Source organism: Nomascus leucogenys, chromosome 14, assembly GCF_006542625.1.
Source record: "Nomascus leucogenys isolate Asia chromosome 14, Asia_NLE_v1, whole genome shotgun sequence".
Lineage (NCBI taxonomy): Eukaryota > Metazoa > Chordata > Mammalia > Primates > Hylobatidae > Nomascus > Nomascus leucogenys.
The window spans coordinates 88,595,288-88,607,419 of record NC_044394.1 but is presented as its reverse complement, the minus strand read 5'-3'; the positions used below and the strand labels follow the sequence as shown (position 1 = coordinate 88,607,419).

The 12,132-nt window shown below is 47.1% G+C and overlaps 1 protein-coding gene across 6 annotated transcripts in view; it reads left to right on the top strand.

Annotated features, from left to right (window-relative positions):
* TNRC6C (trinucleotide repeat containing adaptor 6C) overlaps positions 1-12,132 on the top strand; it is a 106,345-nt gene that overhangs the window by 86,763 nt on the left and 7,450 nt on the right. For 4 of the 6 annotated variants that reach the window (XM_030828199.1, XM_030828203.1, XM_030828201.1 and 1 more), the window contains 5 exons: positions 853-1,020; positions 2,353-2,544; positions 3,040-3,183; positions 7,381-7,557; positions 8,034-8,228. In XM_030828199.1, coding sequence (XP_030684059.1) covers positions 853-1,020; positions 2,353-2,544; positions 3,040-3,183; positions 7,381-7,557; positions 8,034-8,228 — 876 coding nt within the window. The remainder of the gene's footprint in view (positions 1-852; positions 1,021-2,352; positions 2,545-3,039; positions 3,184-7,380; positions 7,558-8,033; positions 8,229-12,132) is intronic. The other 2 variants (XM_004090482.3, XM_030828202.1) reach the window with 1 other exon arrangement.

Sequence of the window (12,132 nt, the reverse complement as noted above, 5' to 3'; positions counted from 1 at the left end):
ATCAGAAACTCTTTACTTCAACCTTTTTATCATTGTCTTCTTCATTATCTTTCTTTATTAACCTAGCTTAGTGCAGGTCCTGGACAGATAACCAGGTACCTGCTTTTAGCTATAAGAAATGAGCCCAGAAGCCTCAGCTCACCATCCCAGCTGGGGGCAGATGGCAGCACCCCCGGTGTCAAATAGTTCAGTTCCTTAAAAGTAGTTTGATATTTAATTCACAGACTCCTTCAGAGTAGACTTTTGTAAAGAAGACTCACTAAAGGTAGAACTGAATTATCCTATCAGTCTGTTTCATAGGTGGTACTTTAGAGTTCTGGAAAAGTGTTTTTGACCCGATGAGTTTCCGTAACATATCCCAAAACAAAGAAAGATTTTCCTGATAGTTTGGACTTTTTCTGTTTTCCTGTGGACTCTGAGAAGCCTCAGGACCATGTTTATCCAGCACTGAAACAAGTAAAATGAAGAGAATTGTGGGCCTCACTTAATCAAAGACTATTCATATTTTCATCTTAATTTAGGAATAATATTCCTAGAAATACATGTTGTTATGACGATAAAAAGTATTTTTTCACCAGCACTAAAAGTTATAGTTAAAATATTTTGTTGTATCCCAGCTACTTGGAAGGCTGAGGCAGGAGAATCGCTTGAACCTGGGAGGCGGAGGTTGCAATGAGCCAAGATCGTGCTGTTGCACTCCAGCCTGGGCAACAAGAGCAAGACTCCATCTCAAAAAAAAAAAAAAAAAAAAAAAATTACTGTAAGTGAAGACTGAAATAGCTTCTATAGGAGAGCTTTAGAATGAAGTCATTTAAAGGAGCAGGCGAATCCTAATCGCATCTCTCTCTTTAGCTGGACTGAACCCAAACATGAATGTCAACAGCATGGACATGACCGGTGGCTTGTCGGTGAAGGACCCATCCCAGTCCCAGTCACGCCTCCCCCAGTGGACGCACCCCAACTCCATGGATAACTTGCCCAGTGCCGCTTCCCCCCTGGAGCAGAACCCTAGCAAGCATGGTACGTCTGAGCTAGGATGCCTGTGGTGGGATCACTGCTGGCTTATTAATCGATCATCCTGTTGTATAGCGTGCCCATTCTATACTTTTCTAAGAATTGAGCACTGAAAGTCGGATTTAAAATAACCCATTCCATTATAGTGCATATAAGATATCAGCTAGTCAGTGATCAGACTTCTTAAAACCCAACCATTAGATCTTAGCTACAAACTTAGAAATAATTTGAAAACCCCAGAGCAGCAAAGAATCTAGGTCATAGCCTGTGTAGTTTTTTTATGTATCTATATTCATCAACAAAACTTGAGTCTGCTGAAATGTTTTCAATAAAATGGTAAAACATAAATAGAAAATCAAATATACAGTATGCATGGGAACTGCAGCTGTAAATACTAGGGTGCGTTTCTGTTGGTTATTCCCCTCCATCCAAGCAGTCTGTCTTACTCCAAACTGGCGTCCCCATCGGGAACTATTTACTGATGGACACACCAGTAAGGTGGAAGCAAAAATGATAACCATAGGAGGTAATCTCACTCTCAAGCATTAAATTTAGCTCTGAACTTCTTGGTAGAATAAACAGCAAAGGAAATTCAGTAGGTTACGTAGTTCTCTCTTGATACGAAGCATTCTAAAAAGAAAAAGGAAACTGTCTCACAGTTAACTTAGGGAAGATCATCACACACTGCTGGCACCTTTCTTAGCAGGAGGGCTCTGCTGCCTGTGGCTGGTTGATTTGGTTCTGTATGAATTTTTAACATCCACTGTGTTCTTCCATAGTGAAGGTTTCAGACTAAAGGGAGGGAAGAGATAACAGCAAATTTGATAGCTAATCACAAAGACTCATAAGTTGTCCCCAAAAAGGTTTATTAAGGGCAGCTTCCCATGGTATGGATATGTATTTTATAAAGACTTCTTACTGGACAAACTGAAATTGTTCTTCAAGGGTTTCAATCTTTCAGGGCTGAAATTGTAGCTAACTGAAACAGTCACTGGCCAGGCATGGTGGCTTACACCTGTAGTCCCAGCTACTTGGGAGGCCAAGGTGGGAGGATCGCTTGAGCCCAGGAGGTTGAGGCTGCAGTGAGCCCTGATCACATCACTACACTCCAGCCTGGGCAACAGAGTGAGACGTTGTCTCAAAAAAATAAATAAATAGATAAAAAAGTCATTGATTCTTACAGAATCCTAGACAGACCAAGTCTTACAATTCATGTAACTGAATAGGGCAAGGCATTGGACCTAGAACAGAAGGTGCATAGGGAGGCTTAGGGTATCTTCTGGTGTCTCTCAAGTGGAGGGTATTCACTCGCTTCTTTGTTTCCTATTGTCCCCATAGGTGCTATCCCTGGAGGTCTAAGCATTGGGCCTCCAGGTAAGTCCTCCATTGATGACTCCTATGGCCGGTACGATTTAATCCAGAACAGTGAGTCACCAGCCAGTCCTCCCGTAGCTGTTCCCCATAGCTGGTCACGTGCCAAATCTGACAGTGATAAAATCTCAAATGGCTCTAGCATCAACTGGCCCCCAGGTAAGACCATGCAACACTTCTGTGCAACAGCAGCAGGTCAGAACGTGCTCCAAGCCTGCAGAGAGTGATTAGGATGAGAGGACCCAGAATCTAAGCTAAAGATCTGGAAGCGTTAAGCCCAGAGCTTTGGCATTTTCCTTGGAAATCCATTTGTCAGATCAATTTTGGGTATGGTTAGCATCAGGCATTTTTCTGTAATCCCTTAGTTCAACATGAGGAGTGGAAGGGGTGGCAGGGAGGAAGCATACTGCACACCATCCGGTAAAACTGTTCCAACCCTGTGTGAAAACTGTCTTAATATGATAGCTATAATACCTGGTTCTAGTTTGTTCCAAAGGATTGATTGCTTTAATGAAAGAGAGTATAAAGTGTACCTCTAATTTAATTAGCAGATTATAAAAATTTCTACAAACAGGACAAAACATCTTTTAAAATGTCATGAATCAATGTGCAGGTGTTCTGATCTGTGGCTTCTCATTTTGGTTTCTTAAACAGAATTCCATCCGGGAGTTCCATGGAAAGGACTGCAGAATATTGACCCTGAGAATGACCCTGACGTCACTCCTGGCAGTGTCCCCACTGGGCCTACCATCAATACCACCATCCAGGATGTCAACCGCTACCTCCTCAAGAGTGGAGGTAAGGGTGCTGCTCTGCCTGCCTCTGCATGGACGGTCTCTCTAGACCTGTTTGGAGATATCAGGGGTGACAGGTTGGGCTGTAGGGCAGGGATGATACAAGGCACAGTTAGCGGGCACCTTTTCTAGTCACCTAAAGCAGCATGAAAAGACAGCAGGTAGTGCTTATGGGGAAATGGAAATCAATTTGAGTTTCTGCTGGATTATTTATTTATTTATTTATTTATTTTTGAGATGAAGTCTCACTCTGTCACCCAGGATGGAGTGCAGTGGCACAATCTCAGCTCTCTGCAATCTCCACCTCCTGGGTTCAAGCGACTCCCCTGCCTCAGCCTCCCAAGTAGCTGGAATTACAGGCATGTGTGCCACCATACCGGGCTAATTTTTGTATTTTTAGTAGAGACAGGGTTTTGCCATGTTGGCCAGGCTGATCTCGAACTCCTGACCTCAGGTGTCACCCATGCTGCTGGATTTATTGATGAGTAATGTCTTATCATAGAAGTGCCATCTCTGATAAAGTTTTATCACAGCATGCTATCTTGTGGAAGAAAGAGCTAGATTGCCATAGGTACACTAATAAGGCCACTTAGGTAGTTCCCAAAACATTGAATTTCCCACTTCAAATATGACCCATTGGAGGCATGTGTTTTGTGTTTGCTGCTTTTCTTTCTTTTTTTTTGAGACAGATTCTTGCTCTGTTGCCCAGGCTGGAGTATAGTGGCATGATCTTGGCTCACTGCAACCTCTGCCTCCCAGGCTCAAGTGATTCTCATGCCTCAGCCTCCCGATTAGCTGGGACTACAGGCATGCACCACCACACCCAGCTAACTTTTTCTGTTTTTAGTAGAGATGGGGTTTCACCATGTTGGCCAGGCTGATCTCGAACTCCTGACCTCAAGTGATCCGCCTGCGAAAGTGCTGGGATTACAGGCGTGAGCCAGTGTGCCTGGCTGCCTCTGTGGTTCTTTAAAGTGATAGGCTTCTAAATGTGTCTGTGGTTTGGCTGGAAAGCCAACATGAGTACAGATTGCCCTTTCTGTTTAATGCTGTGTATTCCTTGGGGTTACACAGCTGCTTTTTGGATGCAGCTGCTTTTCGGAGCAGGGGTGTTATGGGTGTCCCTGCTGTCAGACACAGCCAAGTGGTGCAGGAAAGGGAGCCATGTAAGATGGCAGAGGACAGGTGAGGCGCCAGCCAGAATCAGAGACCCAGCCCTCCCTGCTTGTCACACCTGGTGGGGCACCAGGGTTGTGCCAGACAGGAAAATTAGCATATTTTGAAGGATGTGGAGAAGTGGGATGCAGGTTGTACAGATCCAAGTCATAAGGGAAGTTGGAAAGAATCGAAGTTGCATGGCAGAGCTTCCTGAGTGGTGCCCAGATGAAGCATCAAGTGGCCGCTTAGCCTCCAGGCAGAACCAGGGCCACTGGGAGTGGCCTCTGCCATCGCCTGAGTGTGCCATGGTGTGATGAAGATGGCCTGAGAAACACGTGACAGCTGTCCTCCAGCTCCACATGCAGCTGTCCTGCAGCTCTGTAGCCTGCCCAGTTAAGGGGATCAACTTGCGGGGACGGCAGAAGAGAATCTAAGCCTAAGAAATGCATTGGCCTTTGAGATAAGGCAAGGAAATGGCATCTCCAGCCCTGAGCCTAAGAACCAGCCAGCCAGCCAACCTGCCAACCGGGGTGACTTGTAGCTCTAAGTGAACATCGTTTGACTTTCCGGGTGCTCGATGTTTGGATCTTGAGCCTGCCCTGGCACTTGTACACAGACATCAGTATTCAGCAGCAGCCAGCTCAGGTGGGCTTATGCCAGGCCTCCCCTTCAGCTCGTGACCAGCACTAGGAACCTTGTTGCTCCACTCTGGTACCTCTCTCGGTTGTATTTAGGGATACGTTAGAGTTTGCTATTGAAAGAAAGGGGAGTACAATGAACATGTCTTCACGTAGAAGTTGCTAACCAGAAAGCACTAGCAGGCCAAGCACAGTGGCTTACACCTGTAATCCCAGCACTTTGGGAGGCCAAGGTGGGAGAATCACTTGAGGCCAGGAATTTGAAACCAGCCTGGGCAATATAATGAGACCCTGGCTCTACAAAAAATTAAAAATGAAAAAATTAGCTGGGTGTGGTGGCACGCATCAGTGGTCCCAGCTACTCAGGAGGCTGAGACAGGAGAATCACTTGACCTTGGGAGGTCAAGGCTGCAGTGAGCTGTGATTGGGCCTCTAGCCTGGGTGACAGAGCAAGACTTTGTCTCAAAAAAAAAAAAAAAAAAAAAAAAAGGAAAGGCCTCCCAAAGTGCTGGGATTACATGCCTGAGCCACTGCGCCCGGCCGAGCTGACACCTTTTTAAAGTAAAGACTTTCTTGAGTGAATTAACACAGGAACAGAAGACAGACAGCTCATGTTCCCACTTACAAATGGGAGCCAAACACTGAGTTTACATAACACAAAGAAGGGAGCAGCAGACACCGGGGCCTGTAGGGTAGAGGGTGGGAGGAAGGAGAGGATTGAGAAACTGCCTGTTGGGTACTATGCTCACTACCTAGGTGATGGAATGATCTCTACACCACACCCCCACGACGCACAATTCACCTGTGTGACAAACCTGCACATGGACTCCCTGAACCCAAAATAAAAATCGGAAAAAATAAAAGTGAAGACCTGCAGATTACCCATAAATGTTAACTTTCCTCAACTCTGGTCCCTTGCAGCAGGGCAGCTATAAACAGCTGTGCAGGTGGACACTGTGCGTGTCCAGGAGGTGCCACACACCTGGTTATTCACTGCACAACGCCATGTGGGCCTACAGCTGAGATGCCATGGCTTTTCAGAAACCATCAATTCTGTTTGTGGTCATCAGTTTAGCAGCCAGACTGTGCTCATGTTCCCTCTGCTAGCCAGGATCCGTGCACTGGCAGAGTCATTGTCCCAGTTAGAGCTCTTTCCATCCTGCGTTCACCCCAACTGTCACCATTATTCCATCCTCGCTCTTCTTCTCCAGCTTCTTGCTTTCTTCACAGAATTGAAAGGGAGAGCCACATTAGAAAATATAAAATAAAACCAGGCAGCGAGGAGCTGAGCTTTTACACAAGGGATCGAGGCCCTTAAGGATGGCCCATTTATCCCACGTCTACCTTTCAGGCACAGGGACAAGCTTTCCTCAAAAAACTACAGTCCTAGGGATAGAATAACTCAAGTCCATATACACAGTTATTAGGACAGATGTCTCTTAATTATTCCTGTATTTAAAAAGGGAATCATGGCCGGGCACAGTGGCTCACGCCTGTAATCCCAGCACTTTGGGAGGCCAAGATGGGCGGATCATGAGGTCAGGAGATCGAGGCCATCCTGGCTAACACAGTGAAACCCCATCTCCACTAAAAATACAAAAAATGAGCCGAGCGTGGTGGCGGGCGCCTGTAGTCCCAGCTACGTGGGAGGCTGAGGCAGGAGAATGGCGTGAACCCAGGGGGCAGAGCTTGCAGTGAGCTGAGATTGCGCCACTGCACTCCAGCCTGGGCAACAGGGCGAGACTCCATCTCAAATAAATAAATAAATAAAAATAAAAAGGGAATCATGAGCCGGGTGTGGTGGCATGCACCTGTGGTCCCTGCGACTCAGGAGGCTGAGGCAAGAGGATCGCTGAGCCCAGGAGGTTGAGGCTGCTGTGCACTGTGATCACGCCTGTGAACAGCCACTGTGCTGCAGCCTGGGTGACATTGTAACAGCCCCATCTCTTAAAAAAAAAATTTTTTTTTAAAGCAAAACATGAGTGGAAGCTGATGGGACACCCCAGTCAGAAGAAATACTCAAATTTTTATGGCAAATTTTGTAATAAAAGGCTTAGAGTTTTGTTCTTCTGTTTTGTGGCCATTGTTTGAACTGTGAAAGGATGTAGATTGCCCTGGATTTTTATTTTATCTTATTTGGGAGAGGAAATCAGTGTGGTCCTTTAAAACTCTGACATGGTATTTTAAGCATTCTGGTGGGAATTCTCAGAGAAGCTCGTGCTGCTTCTTGCCGTTTGATTCCTCTGCCTTCAGCAATATCCCAGGCCTCCCTGAGTGGGTACAGGGACCCAGGTAGGAGGCATGCCCTGTTTCTTCCTTCCCACATGACGCTTTCATGTTCAGGCTTCTGTTAAAAATGGCAGCCTAGGGAGAGGTTGATTCTTGATGGTTCTCACACCCCACAGTTAGAGTCACGAACCCGGACACCGCCACCACCTTGCTCAGTGCCGTGTTTGGTTCTGCAGGGTCCTCCCCGCCATCATCTCAGAATGCCACGCTGCCTTCCTCGAGTGCCTGGCCGCTCAGTGCCTCCGGCTACAGTAGCTCTTTCAGCAGCATTGCATCCGCACCTAGTGTCGCAGGTATGCGCCTGGCCTCTAGACTTGCAGGTAGCATTTTCTTTCTTTCCCCAAACAAAACTTTGACAGGCCCCAGCTTTTCCTATTGGCTCTTTACTCCTTGAGCTGGGAGGCCGTGTGGCATGATGGAGGATGGGTGGGGGCCTTGCCCAGGCACAGTGGGCACATTGGGCACATCAGCTTGCACGCACATGGAAGTGGTAACGTTTTCTCCATACAAGTGTGTGGGCCCACTGCCTTCTCTCTTCCTTTGCCCCATGGCCACAAGACAAGGGCTATGCAAGGTTTTGAAAACTTAGAGGCAAGACACTTCTGGGAATTTGTGGTTACTGGCGTTTGCCAGGGGCTTGACTTGGTGTTTCTTTGCCTATCACACACAGTCTGCTTGTGTTTGAGAGCACTCTGTGTGGCTCCCCAAACACAGCAGTAAGTTTTCTTCGTCTCAAGACTGCATATGCTCCATCTCTCTGCCTTTCTAGGTAAACTGTCAGACATTAAATCGACGTGGTCCTCTGGCCCTGCCTCCCACACGCAAGCCTCTCTGTCTCATGAACTGTGGAAGGTGCCCAGAAACACTACTGCACCCACGAGGCCACCTCCAGGGTTAACCAATCCCAAGCCCTCCTCCACCTGGGGTGCCAGCCCCCTCGGCTGGACCAGCTCCTACTCCTCGGGTAAGCTCCATGCTCCTCGTGTTCCAATGGGGGCCTTACCCTTTAGGGGATGTGCTCACCACTTTGTCCTATACCTCCTTTGTAAGGACCCCTGCCTCTAACTCTGGAGCCTGGGAGGGCCTAGGAGGGCACCAGGGCCTCCCTAGATGTCCAGGGCATTAGCTGGGTGAGCCTGGTGTTTTTAGCATCAGCCTAGGTGTGCTGGCACGCAGCAGGTTTGCTCTGGGCCAAGAGGTCCCAGGCAGTTCCAGCACCCATTGAGGGCCCACACTGGCCAACTCCATCCTCAGGAGTGCGGCCGCCCCACACTGGGCCATCAGAGGCCTGCACAGCCCTTTAGGCTCTCTGCCCCCATGACTCCCCTTCACACAGGGATCTGGATTTCTGCTTTTTATATTTGCCTCTCCACAAGATGTCACTGGGACATAAGGCTTTTCCAGGCCCAAAACAAAACAAACCCCACCAGTTTGAAAACACAACTCTCATAATATTGCAGCTTGTCTTAGGTGCTGCATGTCGAACCTCAGAGATGAAAGAAATGTACTGGGAATTTAAGAAACTGAAGATTTAAACCAGCATGGGCAACAAAGCGAGACCCCATCTCCACAAAAAATAAAAAAAGCATAGTGGCACATACCTGTGATCTCAACTGCTGGGGAGGCTGAGACAGGAGGATGGCTCAAGCCCAGGAGATTGAGGCTACAGTGAGCTATGCTTGAGCCACTGCACTCCAGTCTGGGTGACAGAGTGAGACCCTGTCTCTAAAAAAATAATAAATAACAAAATTTTAAAAATCAGCTACTGTGATAGTGTATTAGTCCATTTTCACACTGCTGATGAAGACATACCCGAGACTGGGCAATTTACAAAAGAAAGAGATTTATTGGACTTACAGTTCCACATGGCTGGGGAGGAGGCCTCACAATCCTGGCAGAAGGTGAAAGGCATGTCTCACATGGTGACAGACAAGAAGAGAGAGAGCTTGTGCAGGGAAATTCCCATTTTTAAAACCATCAGATCTCATGAGACTTACTCACTATCACGAGAACAGCATGGAAAAGACCTGCCCCCATGATTCAGTTAACCTCCCACTGGGTTCCCTCCACGAAACATGGGAATTGTGGGAGTTACAATTCAAGATGAGATTTGGGTGGGGACACAGCCAAACCATATCATTCTGCCCCTGACCCCTTCCAAATCTCATGTCCTCACATTTCAAAACAAATCATGCCTTCCCAGCAGTCCCCCAAAGTCTTAACTCATTTCAGCATTAACTCAGAAGTCTGCAGTCCAAAGTCAATCTGAGATAAGGCAAGTCCCTTCCACCTACAAGCCTGTAAAATCAAAAGCAAGTTAGTTACTTCCTAGATACAATGGGAGTACAAGCATTGGGTAGAAACAGTCATTCCAAATGGGAGAAATTGGCCAAAACAAAGGGGCTGCAGGCCCCATGCAAGACCGAAATCCAGCAGGGCAGTCAAATCTTAAAGCTCCAAAATGATTTTTGACTCCATATCTCACATCTGGGTCACGCTTAGGCAAGAGGTTGGCTGCCATGGTCTTGGGCAGCTCTGCAGGGTCAGCCTCCCTCTTGGCTGCCTTCACGGGCTGGTATTGTCTGTGGCTTTTCCAGGCACATGGTGCAAGCTGTCAGTGGATCTACCATTCTGGGCTCTAGAGGACGGTGACCTTCTTCTCACAGCTCTACTAGGTGGTGCCCCAGTAGGGGCTCCAACCTACGTTTCCCTTCCACACTGTCCTAGCAGAGGTTGTCCATGAGAGCCCTGCCCCGCAGCAAAGTATTGTCTGAACATCCAGGCATTTCCGTACATCCTCTGAAATCTACGTAGAGGTTCCCAAACCTCAGTTCTTCACTTCTGTGCACCCAGAGTCTCGACACCATGTGGAAGCTGCCAAGGCTTGGAGATTGCACCCTCTGAAGCCATGGCCCAAACTGTACCTTGGCCCCTTTTAGTCACAGCCGGAGTGGCTGGGACACAGGGCACCAAATTCCTAAACTGCACACAGCATGTGGACCCTGGGCCTGGCCCATGAAGCCATTTTTTCCTCGTAGGCCTCTGGGCTTGTGATGGGAGGGGCTTCTCTGAAGACCTCTGACATGCTCTAGAGACAGTGTCCATTTTCCCCATTGTCTTGGGGAGTAACATTCAGCTCCTCGTTACTTATGCAAATTTCTGCACCCAGCTTGAATTTTTCCTCAGAAAATGGGATTTCCTTTTTTTTTTTTTTTTTTTTTTGAGATGGAGTATCACTCTTGTCACCCAGGCTGGAGTACAGTGGCGTGATCTTGGCTCACTGCAACCTCTACCTCCCGGGTTCAAGTGATTGTCCTGTCTCAGCCTCCCGAGTAGCTGGGATTACAGGTGCCTGCCACCATGCCCAGCTAATATTTGCATTTTTAGTAGAGATGGGGTTTCCCCATGTTGGTCTCAGGCTGGTCTCAAACTCCTGACGTCAGGTAATGCATCCATCTCAGCCTCCCAGAGTGCTGGGATTACAGGCATAAGCCACCATGCCCGGCCAATTTTCTGAACTTTTATGTTCCACTTCCCTTATAAAACGGAATGCTTTTAACAGCACCCAAGTCACCTCTTGAATGCTTTGCTGCTTAGAAATTTCTTCTGCCAGATACCCTAAATCATCTCTCTCAAGTTGGAAGTTCCACAAATCTCTAGGGCAGGGGCAAAATGTCACCAGCCTCTTTGCTAAAACAACAAGAGTCACCTTTGCCTCAGTTCCCAACAAGTTCCTCATTTCCATCTGAGACCGCTGCAGCTTGGACTTTATTGTCCATATCCCTATCAGCATTTTTGTCAAAGCCATTTCACAAGTCTCTAGGAAGTTCCAAACTTTCCCACATTTTCCCATCTTTTTCTGAGCTTTGAGTTCCAACCTCTGCCTGTTACCCAGTTCCAAAGTTGCTTCCGTGCCAAGACCAGCTTGATCGGGGAGACCCTAACCCAGTGGCACTAGAGGAATTAAAGACACATACACAGAAATATAGAGGTGTGAAGTGGGAAATCGGGGGTCTCACAGCCTTCATAGCTGAGAGCCCCAAACAGAGATTTACCCACGTATTTATTAACAGCAAGCCAGTCATTAGCATTGTTTCTATAGATATTAGATTAACTAAAAGTATCCCTTATGGGAAACAAAGGGATGGGCCAAAATAAAGGGATGGGTTGGGCTATTATCTACCACAGGAGCATATCTTTAAGGCACCGATGGCTCATGCTATCGTTTGTGGTTTAAGAATGCCTTTAAGCAGTTTTCCACCCTCGGTGGGCCAGGTGTTCCTTGCCCTCATTCCGGTAAACCCACAACCTTCCAGCGTGGGCGTTATGGCCATCATGAACATGTCACAGTGCTGCAGAGAGTTTTTTTATGGCCGGTTTTGGGGCCAGTTTAATGGGCAGATTTTGGGGTGGGGGGGGCCTCTTCCCAACATGTCCCCCTTCTTTGATTTCCAAAGTGATAAAAGCAAGGGCAGCTTTGTCACAGTGAGCTACTTCTCACAGGAGTCAGGATCTGCATCTGCAGACTATACAAAGACAACACAGATTAAAAGCACAATCATCATTGAAATCTCAGAGCTTCCAAGTGTTTTTATCCATTTTAAGGGGTTTCTAGCTGCTAATCTGTCTGCAGCTCCTTCAAGCACTCCAATTCCTGGCATTAAGGTCAGGTGTGCCTGGGATACTTTAAATATTTGTTCTTTTAATTTTGCAATATCCAAAAACAAGTTTGTAGAGTGTCCTTCTAGATGCTTTTTTATTCTTTCCCAAATTTTGATCTTATTAAGAGCTATTAATAGTTTCCACAGATCCTTATGTTTAACACCTACAACAGGCCATATCATTTGAGGTTGAGGTGCCACTACACC